At 40.7% G+C, this 19,633-nt stretch overlaps 1 protein-coding gene across 2 annotated transcripts in view; it reads left to right on the top strand.

Moving 5' to 3' along the window:
* LOC124119223 (protein mono-ADP-ribosyltransferase PARP14-like) overlaps window positions 1–19,633 on the top strand; it is a 183,508-nt gene that overhangs the window by 140,554 nt on the left and 23,321 nt on the right. For both annotated transcript variants that reach the window (XM_048387072.1, XM_048387071.1), the window contains exon 4: window positions 8,051–8,086. In XM_048387072.1, coding sequence (XP_048243029.1) covers window positions 8,051–8,086 — 36 coding nt within the window. The remainder of the gene's footprint in view (window positions 1–8,050; window positions 8,087–19,633) is intronic.

Raw genomic sequence — 19,633 nt, 5'->3', positions numbered from 1 at the left:
TCAAAACGGCCCTTTTCAGGGCCACCCATCTCTCCCGAAAGAACGCTTTCGTCCTTTGCTTTGACGACCCTCAAACCCAAACAAAGAACCCGCCTCCTCCCTCCCTCCCCCCCTCCCTCCACCACCACCTCCTCCCTCCACCACGTCAATGTTTAGAACAACAACACCAACACTGTCGATCTTGTTCACCTTTTACGACCGCTTCTCTGGGTTTTTCCCAATTCCCTCCTCCTCCTCCTCCCCCGGAAACGGATGCAACGTCCTCTTGAAGGTGCATCACCACCAGAAACGGAGGCGACGCCCTCTTGGAGGTGCGCACGACACCGGAAACGGAGGCGAAGCCCTCTTGGAGGTGCGCACGCCACCGGAAACGGATGCGACGCCATCTTGGAGGTGCGCACGCCACCGGAAACGGATGCGACGCCATCTTGGATGCGCGTGCAGGTCCCATCATGCCCTGTGCGCATGCGCAGTCACGTGACCAAACTGAAACCGGAAGTGACGTCACAGATCCTATCGACCAATCAGAAGCCAGGAGCGGTCCTAAAGTACCGCTACCAACTACTGATGTGACGTTAAATCTTAACTCACTCACTCACTCACTATCCTTATGCAGGAGGAATAACTGAACATGCAGAATTGCTTAACATCAGCACTTCTGACGAAGTAGTGCTGGCAGCTGATAATTTAGGTACATGTACTTTGTTTCAGAGTCCATTAGAGACAAAATTCACAAGAGTCAATTATCCAGTTTGTAGAGTGGTGTACAAATGAGCCAGACACATTTGGTTTTCTAGGTATTTGCGACAAAAAAGGGCATGCAATTGATGAACTACACTGGTCTTGATATTTGCCAGGATTTATCTAGAGCACTATCCACAAAAATATATAGATATTGTCAGGAGTCGGGCATGTCAACATTATGGATTAGGCTGGTGTAAATACGATGAGCAGTTCTATATGTCATGGGCAATGTTACTCCAGGAGCTGTGTTTGATGTGCATGACCCCTGCATATATGTCAAGGTCGTATGATGGATCAGGCGTTGCCATGGGGAGGGGGGGGGGGGGGGGGGCGTGGGAGGGGGGGGGGGGGGGCAGTACAGACCCTTGACACAAACAACATCCATCATTGTCCATGGGAAACCCAAACACTTCAAGCTACTAAAGGCATAAAGATCACAAGGGGAGTCCAGTGAATTGCGAACTGCATGGAAATTGGTCTGCAGATTACCCCATAACAGGATACGGCTGACTGGAGGAGTGAAAGAAGATTTGAGAGCAGGCTGCATCTCTTATAGGAGCACAGGTGTGACCTTGTTTTTGAACAGGATGTGGCAAGGAAGAGACATTTTTAAAAATTACTTACAGTACAGGAGAGGCTGGGAGTTTCAGATTGTATGGGGTAGGGAAATGGTCAATGTTTTAGCTTATCCTCCATTGCTCCTTAATGCATTTACTGCTGTTTTTTAACAGCTGCAGAAGAAGTTGTTCAAACCAGTGATGTAGCAATACCGTCACACAGCTGCCATGTGGCCTGGAAGTAGTTACGTCACATACTTTGCTTCTTGTTCATACTTCGTTTCCACTTGCTATTGTGCTATTGTGTTGGTGTTTATCGTTTGTGCCTTTTTGGTCTTATCTATATATGTAATTTGTATTAAATTACCGCCTGTTTTTTTTGTTTTTTTTTGTCATGGTGTATTATTGTTTCATTTCACTTTTTTTAACTCACCATGTGGCAACACACTCATGTAATGAGTTGTGAATTCTTTTCTTTTGTATTTGTTATTTATTCTACTTTATAACCTATATCTAATAGTATGCTTTAAGTGTTCTTTTACACCCTCCTATAAACGAATGAATTTTTTAGTTACAAATTACCTTTCGTGCCGTGTTGTGATTGCACGTTTGTTAACAGATTTAAGCCTCGTATTGTTTGTCACAGAACTAAGTTCGCCAGGGATCCTCACCATTCTCATTTAAAAATCAGATCAAAGTTCTCGCTGCCGCAAAACAAAGATCTGAGGACATCACATTACGGGTCACCTTTCGGGAACTTTGACCGCTCTCTGAAACGACTAACAAGAAGTCGACATCAGCCAATTAGAAAGCAGCTTGTTCGAGCTTTACGGCACTCATTTCAACCTGGCGAGTTCCATTTCTGACTATGCTTGAATAATAGTTTGACAGTCCTCGATTGAAATTGTGAAAACTGAACAAACGAACATTCTGGAATGACTAATATATGGTTGCGATTGTCTGGCAGTGCTTCCCACATACTATGCAACGCCTCCTCAGTCGTACGGGCCGTATCTGTTGTTAGGAATACCCTGTGTTAACGTTTTACGAGGTTGCATGATTAGAAAACACATTCTTGTGTAACTTTCATGATTGCATAAGCGACGCTTTGATTGGTCTGATGAAAGGTGTCTCTGCCGTTACGCGTTATGGGATGTCCTCAGATCTTTGTTGAGCGATAGCGAGAACTCAGATCTGATTTTGATGAGATTGGGATCCTCACCCTCTGTGTCAAGATTGCACATGGGGTGTAATGAGGCACCTCCCATCATCATCCCCTCGATTTAACAACGGGAGTGTTTATATGAGAATGGAAATGATCACCTTACTTCTTACATTATGATCTTTCAGACCAAAGTGATAGGTTTATATTCAGCTTTGTCCACTGGATACAACCTTGATTACCTTGATTACAACTGTTACGATGATGCCTCGTTAGGTAGGGGAGCACATATTTTTAGTCTTCATGGGGTCTGGCATTCGTTGGCAGATAGACACAACTCTACACGCATCGTCAAGGCCTGACATGATCAGTAACCATCTTTAAATTGACTTTTCAACTTTTCAGTCTCGTAGACAGCCTAATCTCAATCTGCTAAATTCTTCCCTTACACATTGTCAGTGATCAGTGACAAGTGCTCATGAGATTGCTCACTTCAGCCCAGGGTTTGACGAACAGAGGTCACCTACACCAGGGTCCGACACAACAGTTCACAGCACTTACATACAACGTCAGGACCATTGCCTAATTGTTGCTATACCTCCTCACTTTAGGTGATGTCTCCTGTTCGTAAATACTGCTTTACAGGGCTGTGGTCCGGCGCACAGCACACCTGGCACATCAACAACCTCAATTTGGAAGTGCTCGTGTTGTCGATATCACACTGGCAGGAGCTCCTCCGGTACATTCAACTAGCTTTTTCGACCAACAACATTATTTCAGTGGTTTGATGTATACGCTAACAGGGGACGTCACACTCTCACTCACTCCTTCGACTGAAGATCTGGTCATTCCATCTGGTAGATTTGCTGGGTCTACGCTTATTGGTCAAGCACATTCCAGGATGTAAGAATGTTCTGCAGACGCGCTATCTAGGTCAGGAAGGGCAGCTTATTCCCAAGGTGTTTCTACTCCTATGTTAGCACCTAGGTTATCCCAACATTGACCTCTTCGCATCTTGCCAGAAGTACCAGATCTCAACTTATGTCTCCCCTTGGAGGTGGAGGTATTTAGCATCACTTTAGGAGGACTAAGAGTGTATGCTTTTTGGCCCCCAGTGCTTCTTCTTAAGGTGGTGCAGAAGATCTGGGCACCCAAGAGGCTCACTCTGACTGTGATCGCGCCTGCTATATCTGCAAAGGGCCTCACCAAGAAGTTAGTCTCCCTCTTGGCTCTGGCTACTGGGTGAACGAACTACACGCATTTGACCACATTCTTTTTATCCCCCGCCGCGCGAAAGCGCGAAGCGGGGGATATAGTATTCACGACCGTCCGTACGTCCGTCCGTACGTCCGTACGTCCGTCTGTCCGTACGTCCGTACGTACGTCCGTACGTCCCACCTGTTTGTTGCCACGATATCTCAAGAACTAAACACTGGATTGTCTTCATATTTGGATCTATGGTGTATATACAGACTCCGCAGACACCAGTCGGTTTTGGTGACCTTGATCCCATTTTCAAGGTCACAGCAGACAAATCTGCTTTTAGAGTTGGAAAACGGTGTTGCCGCGATATCTCAAGAACTAAACTCTGGATTGTCTTCATATTTGGAACTATGGTGTATATACAGACTCCGCAGACACCAGTCGGTTTTGGTGACCTTGATCCCATTTTCAAGGTCACAGCAGACAAATCTGCTTTTAGAGTTGGAAAACGGTGTTGCCGCGATATCTCAAGAACTAAACACTGGATTGTCTTCATATTTGGAACTATGGTGTATATACAGACACCGCAGACACCAGTCGGTTTTGGTGACCTTGACCCCATTTTCAAGGTCACAGCAGGCAAATCTGCTTTTGGAGTTGGAAAACGGTGTTGCCGCGATATCTCAAGAACTAAACACTGGATTGTCTTCATATTTGGAACTATAGTGTATATACAGACTCCGCAGACACCAGTCGGTTTTGGTGACCTTGATCCCATTTTCAAGGTCACAGCAGGCAAATCTGCTTTTAGAGTTGGAAAACGGTGTTGCCACAATATCTCAAGAACTAAACCTCTCGATTGTCTTCATATTTGGAACTATGGTGTATATACAGACACCGCAGACACCAGTCGGTTTTGGTGACCTTGACCCCATTTTCAAGGTCACAGCAGGCAAATCTGCTTTTGGAGTTAGAAAACGGTGTTGCCGCGATATCTCAAGAACTAATCGCTGGATTGTCTTCATATTTGGAACTATAGTGTATATACAGACACCGCATACACCTGTCAGATTTGGTGACCTTGACCCCATTTTCAAGGTCACAGCAGGCAAATCTGTTTTTGGAGTTGGAAAACGGTGTTGCCACAATATCTCAAGAACTAATTGCTGGATTGTCTTCATATTTGGTACTATGGTGTATATGGCGGGGGATATTTCGTCACTCTGTGACAAATACTTGTCTAATATGAGAGCAGGGCGCAGAGTGGCGTTCATCTTGGGCTGTGATGCAATTTCATTGCCAAGAATCAACTCCCGGGGAAGCCAGACCGATCTTAAATCATTCTGCAGGCTTTCGAGACTGCTGGCTTGGATGCCCCAGGGCCAAAATCCCTCACGAGATCAGAGGCATTGCCTCGACCATGGCCCTCCACAGCACAGCCACTACCGGAGAGACGTAGCCTTAGAGGACGTGGAGGTCGTCCACAGATTTGAACTCTTGGTTGTTGCCCAGTACATCTGAAGGTATGCCCACCTGCCTGTCTGATAAAGATGCATTAAGGAGTAATGAAGGACAAGTTAAATCAAATAGTGAAATTTAAATATTGTTTACATTTGTATACCTATTCCTGTATTATTTGGTCAAAATGCCCTTCCGTTACAGTACTAGCTCCCCACACAATTTTCAGATGTAACGTTCTAAGCAGTAATGTGCTCTTATGTGAGGTCACCATTTCCAGGTCACGAGCCAGCTGTGTAAAGGTATTGCTACACCACTGATTGGAACAACTTCTTCTGCAGCTGGAGCTCTCACAGCTCAGTCTTTCTGTTTAAAAAGCAGCTGCAAATGTGTGTAGGGTGTGGTTATGCAGGATAAGTTTACAAATGTGGATAAATGTTACATTTTACTGAAATGGTTAATGGACGTCAGAATGGCACGAGGCTGGTTACACAACGGACTTCACATTTTTCGAATTCTTTCCAGTCATGGTGTCAGTTTTTTATATGCTGTAAATTTCTGAAGAACAAGAAAATTATATTTAAATCCGATAACCAGGCAATGGTCACTGTGCTCAACAGGCTTACTTTCAAGTGTGTTGGTAAGATTATTCATCATGCAGTGCCTAAAAATAAACCTGCTTAGTTAGGGCTCGCATAGTCCAGGGTATATGAATGCAGACAGCTAATCCACATCATAATTTCAGATGTTCCAGGAATTGACACCAGACGCCGAAAACGTCCCGTCTCTGATTCCACACCACTCGAGGATATGGAAGATGAAGCTCATAGGTTACTAGATTCTTTGTCTTTCAACACCAGGAAAGCTTACCCCAAGGAATTAAAAGCACTTGGGGCATTTCAAGAGGAATTTCAGCTGAATCCCTACTGGCCAGTCAATAGCAATTGTTTCAGCACATAGGGTGTATGGCTGTAAAGGGAAGAGCTCTTCATCGGTCGCCCAGCATCTTATGTCTGTCAGCAACGCTACAGATAACTTCATCTCGGAGAATGTTATGGCTGGCATGATAAATAGTTATCAAAATACAGACACCAGAGCCCCTATTACACTAGCTATTCTCAGCAAGCAAGTGTCGGTACTACCATTAATTTTCACTTCAACCTACTTTGTTTAAAAGCATATTTACGTTGGCATATTTTTGCATTTATGGATTAGTGAACAGGTTGGTGGGCATAACCAGGGCATGGGACTTCTGGCGCAGGACATAATGCTGCATGGGAAGCAGCTTACAGTAAGTGTCAGGCATTCCAAAATGGATCAGAACGGTCTATCCTGTACGTTGATCATCAACTCGCAACAGGACGGGTGGGTGGGTCCCATCAAGGCCATGTTGGAGTATTTAACCGACAGAAGCAAAGTAACCAACATATCTAAATCATTCTTTCATGCAGATGGTTCATGTGTCAACAGATAGCCAGTTTACAGTACTCCTGAAGAAGCTTCATTGATCTAAGCTCTGATGCGTACACGTCACATGCCTAACTAAATCTTTGGCAGCAGATGAAAGTCCTAGAACCGCCAACAATGTTGTTAATACATTAAGGCTCAAATGACTTGGTTATGTTGTCAAGAACAAGTCAGACATCTTCGTCACAGACCTAAAGTAACTGAATAAGCTATTGCCTCATACTATCATCGTGCGGCCTGAGATTTTACCAAGGTGGGCACGGAAAGGGGCTGATTCTGGGGAAGCGATGGACAGGAAGCGGAAAGGAATTAATCAGTGTGTATCTGTTGAAGTGTATCTTCTTTGGGGTAATGTTGTGAAACATGAAATTGTGGCACGTGACTGTGCTTTATCGTGAAGATGAGATACATTTTTCTGAGGTGGACATAACCATTTGCATGATACATTTGTTAAAGGGAAGGTCCCTCGTTTTTAAACCATTAATTAAAATGCTTTGTCAGCATATTTGGGGTTTGTTTGTTTTTTTGTCACTCCAGCATACTTCTGTGGTTTGTGTTTTTTTCTTCTTTCAGGGCTGCCGGGATCAGCATCACTATGTCACACTTAGTCTATGACTAATAACTGAAACAAGACAAAGAGTGCATAGAAATCCTAATGTTTCATCATGAGTAAGATGACGAAAGTCTTATCGTGTCTACTCGTGTTTGGCCGAGTGGTCGATGATGGTGCCTCTCTCTGTTATTCCTCTCATGTGTTACCGGTACTGCTAACCACCCACATGGTGGAATGTGGGCTTTATTTACTTTAGGGAGTTGACCATTAGGTGCATTTCATTTGGGTACTTTCATTTGCCTTATATTGTATTTATAACCAGCAATAAAGTGTGCCCAGATGTCTTCCAACAATTCAATAGTTTGTATTTATTTCATTAAAGTATGCTTTCTAAGGTCGGTTAAACTTTCATATGTTGGTAAATGAATGGAAATCTGTATATTGTATTCACAATAAGCATTAAAGTGTGCTCAGATATCTTCAGACAATTCAATAGTTTGTAATGATTTTATTAAAGTATGCTTTCTTGGGTCGGTTAAACTTTCATATGTTGGTAAACGAATGGAAATCTGTGATGCAATCTGATTTGTTGAAAACGTTAAATGGATTATTTTTTTTCCAAATTCCAAATTATGTTTGATCCAAATTAGTCAGAACAACTTCTCTATTTTTCACATTCTACGAATGATGTAGAGTTAGTTACCACACCTCCTCCGTGGTCTAGTGAATAGAGCGTTTTCCCCCGAGAGTTGAAAGTCGGTTGCTCGATCCATGGCAAGGTCATACCAAAAGATGGTACTTGTTGTTTCTCTGCGCTTCTGCATTAAGTGATAAAAACAAGGACTCGTCAGATGGAGTCTTTATAAAGGAGGCGTTAAATGCATTATAACATGAATATTCCCTCAGTTTCAGACAATTCTTCAAGGATTTTTTGTGCAAAGAGTGAGTATACGTTTTTAGAAAGTCTGATAGTTTTTATACGAAACATGATTTCAGATGTTATATCAGGTGGTACATGTATATGTATAACTGGGTGCAGTTGGGTAGCTTACTTGTTTGAACACCAGCTCGTCATGCACTCGAAACAAGATATGGTGCAAATTCCTCCCATTTATATAGCTACAATATTGCCTGAAGGTGGCGTTAAACCACACTTGCTTTCTTATATACATTATAACATTATATTTTTTTTAATTTGAAGTTTACACAATATACGGCTTTTCCATTGGACGAGAGTTCGGTCACATGACCCCGAAATTGACGTTCATAAGCGTATGAACGACACAATTTGACGTTCATACGTTTTTCACGAGACCGTGTTCTTGAAATGACGGAAACACTGACAGACTACTTCCACATTCCCAGGAAATCCCTGGGAATTCCCTAGCACGAAACATGCATAAGCGTTCTTTCTGATCATTTAGAACCTTTATTCTTGGTCTCAGCGTTTCAGTATACATTTAGAAATGTCAGAGCGCGTGACTGCATGATTGTTCACGAACATCCTCGCTACGGCCCCTCCTAATGAACAAACGAAGAAATGCACATCTAAACTGTCGTAGTATCGACTCGAGACGTCCCTAGGCTGACATTGACCGTCTCCAGCAATCTATGAATTTATTTTTGTGTCTGTTTGACGCATCTTTATTCACCTTTCAATGATCGGCCAGTTGATCAATGATGACTAACACATATAACCGCCACAGGTTTAATAACAACTTTGGAAATCTCTCCCGTCACGTTTATCGTGTCGGCCATTTTGACGTCTTGTACTTGATGTAAATGTATTACTGACTTACTGAGGTAGTTCTTTACAGACCTTTCTCATCTAATGAGGATATGATTCGAACACATGTGCTGCCGAAGATGTTTCTGAAGAGCAAGTTGTGCATCCATACGCCCATGTCACCTTTCGTTTTGAGGAACTATTTTACTCCGCGATATAGCTGGTTGTTGTATGGCTGTCAGTGTAAACATGACGTCACACGTACTAAATAAAATTGTGTTTAGATCATGGCCTACATCCTTTGAGGTAAGAAATTGAAATAAAAAAATTATAAGAATTGACTTTGACTTTGTGTGAGTTCATTGGAGTATGAACCTTCATAGAGTGAGGGGCCGACGTTCATACAGTTTGGCCCTCACGAATAACAAATCGAGAACATGCAGTGCCAAGCGTGAGTTTACTTAAAGGCAAATAAGGCATAAATGGAATTGCGCCATACGCACCTTGTTATATTTATGTGTTGAGAATTTTTACGGAATTAAAATAAACATGTATGCATGGAGTATCCTTCCCTTGGTTTTATAAGTACCGCTAGTTTTGTCTTCGGATTTAGTATGATGAAATATGTATGTATCATTACAAGGCATGGTTGATGAGGGACCGACCATTTGATGGATGGGGGAGAGATAAAGGAGCTCGGGCTTATAGTTTTAAGATTTAACACGTATAGCAAACTAATTACTATATCCATACGGAAGATCAAAATAAAGTGCTGAGGGGAAAATGGCTAGACATCATCCTCCAGTAAATGAATAATGCAGACCGACCGTGGCTACGTATCAGTCTCGAAGAAGATATTGACAACATCTGACTGCGGGTCTGTGATATTTGCACTAATGCCGATGGGTGAGTAGCGCTATCTGATCTTTAGTCAAACAATTTTCGATTATTGTTCGCCTGAAGATAATATTTTATATATGCCATTAGAGACATATTCGTGTGTTGACTTGCTTTTCACTCGCTTCACCATGTTCACACGCTGGTCACCTCTATTCCACATTTTGAGAACAGGTCAGTTGATTGCTATATTAACACCCAATCCTGGCCATGGTAAAATTGTCTTATTCATAAAACCCATGATGGATGTAGCTTGTGGAAACGCTTCCCTATCAACTTTGTTTTGTTTTTTATTGTATGTTTTCATACAATCTGTTTTTCTCGCAAACATTAAAAAACATTCAATTTTGTAGGTTATGAACCAATGGTTGATGTAAATAACAACCTTGACAACAATATGAGCCTGTTGAGTTCGGAAAAAAATGAATATGGGTGACAGAATATTTTAAGCAAATTGCAAGGGCCTAGCAGATAAAAGAAAACGTAAAGAAGTAATGAACCTTTGCCGAAAGAAGACATTTTCGACAATGTGTCTTCAAGACATTTATTTTTCTAAAGAAATCAAAACATAATGAGAAATGATTGGAGACTTCAAAGTATAATAACGCCTTACAAGTCAAATGTAAGAGGAGTTCCTATTTTGTTCTGTAATAATTGAGAAATACAAATCCATAGATTTAAACAAGATATTATTGGAAACTGTATAAAAGCAGATATCACGAAAGAGGATATAAAGTTAACTCTGAATAATATTTATGGGTCAAATCCAGGCGAACCTGTTATTTTACAATATTTATTCAATAGTATTGACGAATTTGAAAAGGTTATATTGAAACTTGTTACTCAACCCAGCTGTCGATTTGGAAAAAATATAAGCACATCAACAATCCCAAAGCAAGTAAGTTAGTTCTTGAGTGAGTGAGTTATTATTTAACGTCACATGGTCGGTATTTCAGCCATATCGTGACGAGAAGTTGTACATTAATGATACATTTATGATACACATATTCAGACTAAATAAAAAGCTGTCAACGATGGACAGTAGAATAACTAGAATATCACAGACTTAATTTAAAACTAGTAGAGAATATTAAAAAACAGTAAGCATTAATGAACAACACAATATAAAAATGTGCAGGAAATCGTCAGCCACTGAAGGGAGATCACCATACTGGGGACCATGGGGACTTACAGTACCTTTGCTTCCTGCATGGACCTCGGCAGGATTTATATCATCCCTTCAGTCACTGGCGACAGTGTACCAGTTAAGCCTTAGATTAAAATAACGAATATACAACGTTTAAAAGCCTGGCATGCAGAAAATACTTCGAATGATATGGGACTTACATACCCTCTTAGGGGGACAACAATTTTACGCTACTTCAACCCCCCTCGAGGGTACAGCCACTAACAATCTAAGTTATTATTTAGCACTACAAATTTATAAAAGAATACATTCAGTACATCAACATTTATGGACAAGTTCGATTTCTTTTAAAAAGCTTGAATCATCATTTAATAGACATAAACTATTATCAGAAATAAAATCTTCAATAACTTTCCCCTTGTTATTTGTACTTGCACTTTCCCATAGAGGGTTATGCCCGTTTCAATCGCCCATGATGATGCAGGGCTTAGGGAGCTGATCATATAGATTCTGTAGATCAGACTGTCGGATGAAGGTGTGATATACAAAGAGCACAGAGTAAATCCAATGTGCAAAGTAATGCGGATAGCAACAGCTTGAAGATTACTATTTAAATGTACAGGACTGTGAATGACGTTCTTTCTGACTAAAATAGTAGAGCCTCCAGTCGCTTTATCACCTGGAGGAGAAAATGAATGATGACAGTTGTACTGCCTTAGATCAAACGTATCAGTGTGCTTAAGATATGTCTCTTGGAGACATAATTCTGACGGGTTTTAATCTTGAACTAACAATTCTTTTTCTCATTAAAATTCTGTCTTAGTCCTCTGCAATTCCATTGAAGTATATTAGGCGAATGAATCATGGTGGTTCAATCGATGATCTCTCACGCGAACGTGAGGAAGAAGAACTCCTGTCAGAATTCTCAGACGATGGTGTTACTTCCATGTCCAAAACACCATAGGAGTTTTGAAGAGGTACCTCTGAAAGGGGAGGGATTCCTGGGTAATTGTTTTTTACCTAACTTTTTTCTTTCCCGTTTCGACAGATTGACACTTGCAGTTGTTGGTTCAGGTGGAGTCTGACTCGCTGCCTGAGAAGTTGAAGCTGGTGCTGTTGTTTGTGCATCAGATGTGTCATGCTCGATGGCAGGAGCAGTTGCCACGATTCGATCAGATCTGACCCATGTCAACTCTGTCTGACACGAGACAGATGAAGATAGAGTTGGCTTTGAGACAGCAGAGTAATTTAGTGTCGATTGAGGTTGTGATTGAGACTTAAACAGTTGTCTAGCTTCTCCAAACGTAATTTTTTTTCACACTTTGTTTTTTGTATTTTTTATTCATTTTTCCAAATAGGACAGAATTTGGAGGAGGCCATTTGTTTGCAATCACAGTTCGCACATTTGAGGTCTTGTTGGCAATCAGTACACTCATGGTTGTCGCCACAGCGTTGACAAACCACAGAACGAGTACAGGACTTGGCCATGGCCAAAATGTTGACATCTAAAGTATCGGATCGGACACCTCCACTCTGAAAATACAGAAAGCTTTTATCTAATTGATGTTTGGAGAGAAAACAATTCAATATGTAATGAAATACACATTGCTGAAAAAAGGCCTACTAGACTTGACTTCTTGGTCTCACAAGACATAGCAAATATTGATTCTACAATTGTAAGGGGATACAGATCTGATCACTCTGCAATAACTTTGACTCTTTCAAATGCACTTAGCGAAGAAAGAGAGATGAAAAGAGAAAAATTGAAGACGTAAACTTAGAATTATACATTAATGACACTCTCTTTTAAGAATCATTTTTTATGAAACTGAGAGGCAAATCAATATCGATTTCCAAAAAAACATCAAAAACCAAAAATGAAGAAAGTAAAACCTTAGAGGAAAAAATAAAAGCAAATAGAGAAATTGGGACATATTTTCAGAATATAAGGGAATCAAATCAAAGCTGTCAGACTTATCTTCATATACTCACACACAAAAGAAACGCAAGTTGAGAATGCAGTATACATGCTATTTATTTTCAACAGTAAAGACAAGAAATACTAAAAGGGCAAGATTGACAAAATTTTGACTGAAGACAGTTTAATGGATTAAAAGGAGGAAGACATAATTGTTTTTTTCAAATGTTAAGGGCTTACACAGTTTCGGGTCAATACCCAAAATGTCAGTCCATACCTTGTGTGACTACCATTAACCTTGATCACTGTCACACATTTCCTGTTCATTGAGTGGATCAGACGATTTGTGATGGCCCTAGGGATCATCCTGCACACAGCTGTGCGTAGCTCATCGGCAGTTGTAGGGACTGGGCGCACATTGTGCAGACGCCTTTGAACCTCATCCCACAAGTGTTCGATGGGGTTCAGATCAGGGCTGAGGGCTGGCCACGGTAGAACACGGATGTTGTGTTGTTGCAGAAAGGCAATGGTAGCTCTGGCAACATGGGGACGAGCGTTGTCCTGCTGGAAAATGTGTTGTTGATGTTGTGCAAAAAATAGAACAACGTCGGGTCTGATCACTTGGTCGATATACCGCTGAGCAGTGACGCCGTGTCCCCGACCTTGACCAACATTCAAAAAGCACATGGGTCCAAGTCTCGCAAGTCCTATCCCTGCCCATATCATGACGCTAGGTACACCCCATGGATCCCTTTCCACAACGTTTCTGTCAGCGAAACGATCACCTCGACGCCGCCAAATTCTGACTCTTCCGTCAGCATGGGAGACACAAAAGCCACTTTCATCAGAGAAGATGACACGCCTCCACTCATGATGACGCCAATTGTGATGATCCTGTGCCCACTGAAGTCGTGCTTGTCGATGCCGTGGTTGGAGAACAGGACGACGGCGACATCTGAGGTTGTTGGAACGGAGACGTCGGATCACAGTGTCCCGGCTAATGTGTCGATTAAGTGTTCCTATGGTATGTCGAGCACTTTCACTTGCAGTTAGGACGGATGTCGCTGGTGTTGACGGGTAATCTGCCGATCTTGTCGAGGTGTGATGACCCTAGGACGACCGCTCCGAGGAAGGTCATCTGTGGTCTGTGTAGCATTGTATCGATGCAGGAGACGGTAAATTGTGGTTATGTTAACGTTGAAATGACGGGCAACATATTGGACTCTCCAGCTTCCAAACGTCCGATAGCCTGGTTTCTCTGAATTTGAGTTAGACGTGGCATTGTTGACCAAGGAGTAGTAGGTCAAAGAATCGGCCACAGTTTTATACCCACTACAGTTCGTGACAGTTCGTGCATTTTCAATTTCGCGAGAAATGGGTACATGATACCCAAATATTCATTGAAATGGTGCGTTTGAGCGATTCGTTTTTTTATGTTGCGTTTTTACTCGGGGCTTCCAAAATGCAACCAAAAATATTGCTAATACCATCAGGCTTCACTAATGCTAAAACTCGTATCAATTAATGGTTCCGTGTTTGTTGCCTATTTGCATAAAACCACTTGCTTTTCTTTTGCGTGTGAGTATATAAAGTGATTTTTCAAAAACGGAAAGAAGAAGAATCTAGGGGAATACAAATAAGAAACAGAATCTAGTAGTAAGAGCAAGGATAGAAACCATCAAAATATTTTTGTCATCTTGAAAACAGTAACTATACTAGAAAAATACAGTATGAGTGAGTGAGTGAGTATGTTTTTACACCGCTTTTAGCAATTTTCCAGCAATAACACGGCGGGGGACACCATAAATGGGCTTCACACATTGTACCCATGTCGGGATCGAACCCGGGTCTTCGGCGTGACGAGCCAACGCTTTCACCACTAGGCTACCCGACCGCCCCAAATACAGTATGATAACTGATAATGGGGAAATAATAACTGATGGACAAACCATTCTAACTGAACAAAGTAATTTTGATAAGAAACTACACTCTTCATCTTGAGAAACAACTTTTGAAACCATATAAATATTACACAAACTTAACACACCAAAACAAAGTAAATCACAGTTTGATCATTTACAAAACATGATTAACAAAAATGAAATAACAAAGGCTGTAAAGTCTATGAAAAATACCAAAAGCCCAGGTTGTGATGGATTCCCAGGGAGTTTTTCAATTGTTCCGGAAGTAACTTGGAATATGGGTATACAAATATATCCCAGAAACATTTAAAAATAACACTTTAAGTCTAACAATCAACGGAGGTGGCCATACGTTTACATCCAAAGGCACTAAAGATAAACAACTACTAAACCGGCTGGTGACCAATTTCTCTCTTAAATTCATTGTATCATTTTATTTGGACATGCATAGCAAACATAATTAAAACGACACTTTATACTCTTATACATGGAAAACAAACTGACTTTATCCCTGGAAGATGTATGAGCGAAAACATACGACTACTATATGATATCTTGTTTGAAACCAAATTACAAAATAAGACTATTATTACTTTTAGACTGAAAGAGTTTTTGATACTGTTTCAAAACAATTAACAAGGTTGACACTTGAAAAGTTTGGCTTTGTGCCAAATATGACAAAATGGATTTTCATACTAATAAATAATGCTTCATCTTGCATCATACAAAATGGACACCTATCTTCATTCTTCTCTGACCAAAGGGGATGTAGACAAGGAGACCCCATGTCTCCCTATCTATTCCTGCTAGTTTGGGAATAATGATTCGTGATAATAATGCAGTAAAAGGTATTAAACTGAATAATGTGGAACATAAACTTGGACAATATGCTGATGATATAGAACTATTTTAGATGGGATGGATGAAAGTTTAAGTACAGCAATTGACCCCCTTAGTGACTGTTATAGACTGTCTGGATTATAAATTAATATTGATAAAACAGAAACAATATGGATTGTCTCAATGACATGCTGTAACATCAAATTATGCCAGGACTGGCACAGTGCGGACTTTGGGAATAAGTTTAATTGTAACTTTACAAATTTGTGGATAATCAATACAAAAAAGAGATTTGAAAATATTTATCAAATTTTAGGGAATTGGAGGAAGAATTTAACATTGATAGATCAAATAACTGTTGTCAAAACCTTGGCATTGTCAACCTTAGTACATATATGTTCTTCTCTTCCAAACCATCCAAGTGAATTTATTGATGAACCTTACAAAACATTTTACAGATTTATCTGGAATGATAAAAGGGATTAAATAAAACGTACAACATTAATTGGAATATATACTGAACAGCATTGAAAACGGACCAGCAATAAATCTTCAAATATTACAAAAACAACTTGAGCAATGACCGATTTTGATTAGAACAGACATAGACGGATTATTAAGAAAGACGACAAAGGAAACAGGAATACCACACAGTAATTACAATTACGTCATCAGTGTGAGGAAGACACATAGGGTTAAAATGAAAAGTCAATATCTGGTATGTCCGCAGTTGACACCAACACAGGCCATGCAACGTCTTCTCATTGATCGAATAAGTCTGCGAATAGTGTTCAGGGGCATTCCACTCTTGACGTAGTGTATCTTCAAGTTCTCTCAGGTTCTGTACTTGCGGACGACGTGAGAGGCGTTGACCCAGGTAACCCCATAGATGTTCAACTGGCGATAGATCGGATGACAGGGCTGGCCATGGAAGCAGAGGCAAATTATTGTTCGCTAGATACTGTGTTGAAACACGTGGTGTGTGCGCTCTTGCATTATCTTGCTGGAAGGTGGTGCTGATGAAAGAATGGGATGACGTGATTTGCCAATATGTTTTTCCTGTAGTAAAGGGCATTAACTCTTCAACGACACACATGGAGCTCTGTTCGATGGTTATGACTGATGCCGCCCCATGACACTCCACCCTCACCCCCTCGATCAGTCTCAGTCATTGTGTGGTAAGGTACTCCACGTCGACGCCACACTCGCAGTCGACCGTCAGCATTCCGTAAATGAAAACGGGACTCATCAGAGAACAGCACACCATGCCACTGCCGCAATCTCCAATGACGATGCCTTTTGGCCCAACGCAGACGTTCATTTCGATGTCGATCAGTGAGTATGGGTCCAACATATGGACGTCGAGCACCTAGCCCTGCTGAGCGGAGACGTCGACGTACGGTGCCAGCACTGATCAATTCCGTCGGCCTTGTACGGTTGGTTGCTGCAGTCCTGATAGCCGGAAGTGTACGTTCACGAAAATGCCGACGAACAATATTGCGATCCTGATGTGGTGTAGTTACACGACGTTGACCCGGACGTGGTCGATCTCTGGTGGTTCTTGTCTGCTGGTATCTGCTCAGTAGCCTGAGGACTGTTGAATGATGGCATTGAAACCGTTGTGCAACGACTCTACTTGACGTACCAACTTGAAGCATGCCCATGGCACGTTCACGTTCCTATGCTGTTAATCTTGGCATTTCTTGTGTCAGTACCCGTTACGTCTGCAGCAACAAGTGATGTGGCTTTTAAAACTCTGTCTTTTATAGCCCTATTCTGCATGCTTCCCGTAAAACAAAACACGTTTTCCATGATGTGCACGCAATTTGTTGCGTTTTGGTGATTTAGCTCAACAAAAATTAGGGAATGTGTTTTGACGAGCTGTTCTTCTTCATGCTTCGTCCAGAACGTCGTATATTACTCATTCACTTATATATTTACATATTACTTAAGCCTGGATAAATATACATCCATTTTCATGGCGGTTTGGTTTTCAATGCTGTTCAGTATATTATGAAGCGTAATTAAAACAAAAACTGCAATAATCCTAGCATCTTTCTTCTACACAACATTTTCATACTTGAGGTCAATATCGAAAACTGTTTACACTTAACTAACCCTTACTGGAGGATGTATTTGCTGCAAGGGAAACATTTTATAGAAAACAGAAAATCAACTCCACAAACATTGCAGAAGTACTATGAGAACCTCTTTGGTGTATTGTTTGTTTGTTTGTTTGTTGTTTAACGCCTCACTCAGCAATATTCCAGCTATATTGACGGCGGTCTGTAAATAATCGAGTCTGGACCATATCAATCCAGTGATTGACATCATGAGCATCGATCCACGCAATTGGGATCCATGACATGCATCAACCAAGTCAACGAGCCTGACCACCCGATCCCGTTAGTCGCCTTTTACGACAAGCATAGTCGCCTTTTACGGCAAGCGTGGGTTGCTGAAGACCTATTCTTTGGTGTAACCATCAGTTTAAAAAATAGATTTCATGATAAGACATTTCTTTTTGAAGGGAATATACACTATTAAAGATTTCTGTAATGAAGATGATATAATGCCCTTCAATGAACTAAAAAATAATCATATAATTGAAGGAACAATTATTGACTATTACCAGGTTCTTTCAAACATACAAAAACCCTGGAAAGATGCTATTAGAAATAATCACATTATCTTATATACTCGAGTAATCAACATTTAGATACAACTTTGATAGACTTACTTGTAGCGACTAAGGACTCCAGATATATTTTTTTATGAACAGACTATATATACAGCAAATCTCCAGTATGTGAAAAATGGGATACGATTCTTGACAATGTTTATATCAGATACAGAATGTGTACAAAAGATGTAAAATTACTTGATTTTCAATATAAATTTATTCATTGCATCATCTATACAAACAAAGAACTGTCAGGAACGAAAATTATTGATGATTATCTATGCTCCTTCTGTGAAAGCTAATAGTGAATCTTCACTTCATGTCAATTGGGATTGCAAGCATTTTAAGAGTTTCGGAATGCAATGTTTACAAACTTGGGTACAACTCTAACATTCTGTTAAATCAGATCATACTGGCTCGCATAAGAATAGATACATGTATCAAGTATTTAATCAATATATTTGAGATAGACAAATCAATTGCACAACAAAAAACACTACATTAACACAGTTTGACAGAAAATTGAAAACAACTGGCAAATGAACTGTCTAGTTAATATGTACTTCTATTTTGAGCATGAACAATTCCCACTAGCATTTAACTTTATACTTAGTTAATGATGACCCAAATAAGCAGAGCAGACTTAGCCTTCTGGTTTCACCACCTGTTGACATCCTGACTTGCCAAGTATAATTTGCTATCTGCTGTATGTAACCTACACATAATAAAAACAACATTATGCGTCATAGTACTTTATGAGAAAATATGTAACAGCATATGAGCATATACTGAATTTAATCAAATATCCTTTTTAGAAATTCAATACATGGTAAGAGTGTGTCATTAAAACACAAGAGTATGAAATAGTCGGGTCACTAATTCTCTCACTTAGAATGCAATGACACTGTACAACGACGGCGGCCGAACTTTGCCGAGCGGTGTCGGAAATGGAGCGGGGGAGTGGTACAGTCACTAGACCGTGACTATACTAGTTTAACGACACGGCGGCACTCAGCAATATTCAAGCTATAAGAAGGTGGTCTGTTAATTATCGAGTATAGACGGAGGTTTATAAGGAATTAATATGGCTAGTAGGAGATTATCTGATGGCAATCATAATTCTGCCCAATTAATACATTGTCTCCAACATCAAAGGTTTCCATGTTGTTTGTAAACACCTGCTCACGTGCACCGGATGTGTTTTTGTTTTGATTGACCTTCATAACGCCATCGATCATGCCGTCCTCAAAAGCCACAAATCTACCTTGGGCATATTTAGGCTTTGTGTTCGTCGTCTGCTTCGCCTTGTTGGTGTTGGTGTTCAAATGACGAAACGTTTGTCACAGGGGATTTTTG

This window comes from Haliotis rufescens, unplaced genomic scaffold, assembly GCF_023055435.1.
Source record: "Haliotis rufescens isolate VD_foot unplaced genomic scaffold, xgHalRufe1.0.p SCAF_64, whole genome shotgun sequence".
NCBI lineage: Eukaryota > Metazoa > Mollusca > Gastropoda > Lepetellida > Haliotidae > Haliotis > Haliotis rufescens.
The sequence above is the reverse complement of the archived record's forward strand: the minus strand, read 5'-3'. Positions and strand labels throughout refer to the sequence as shown.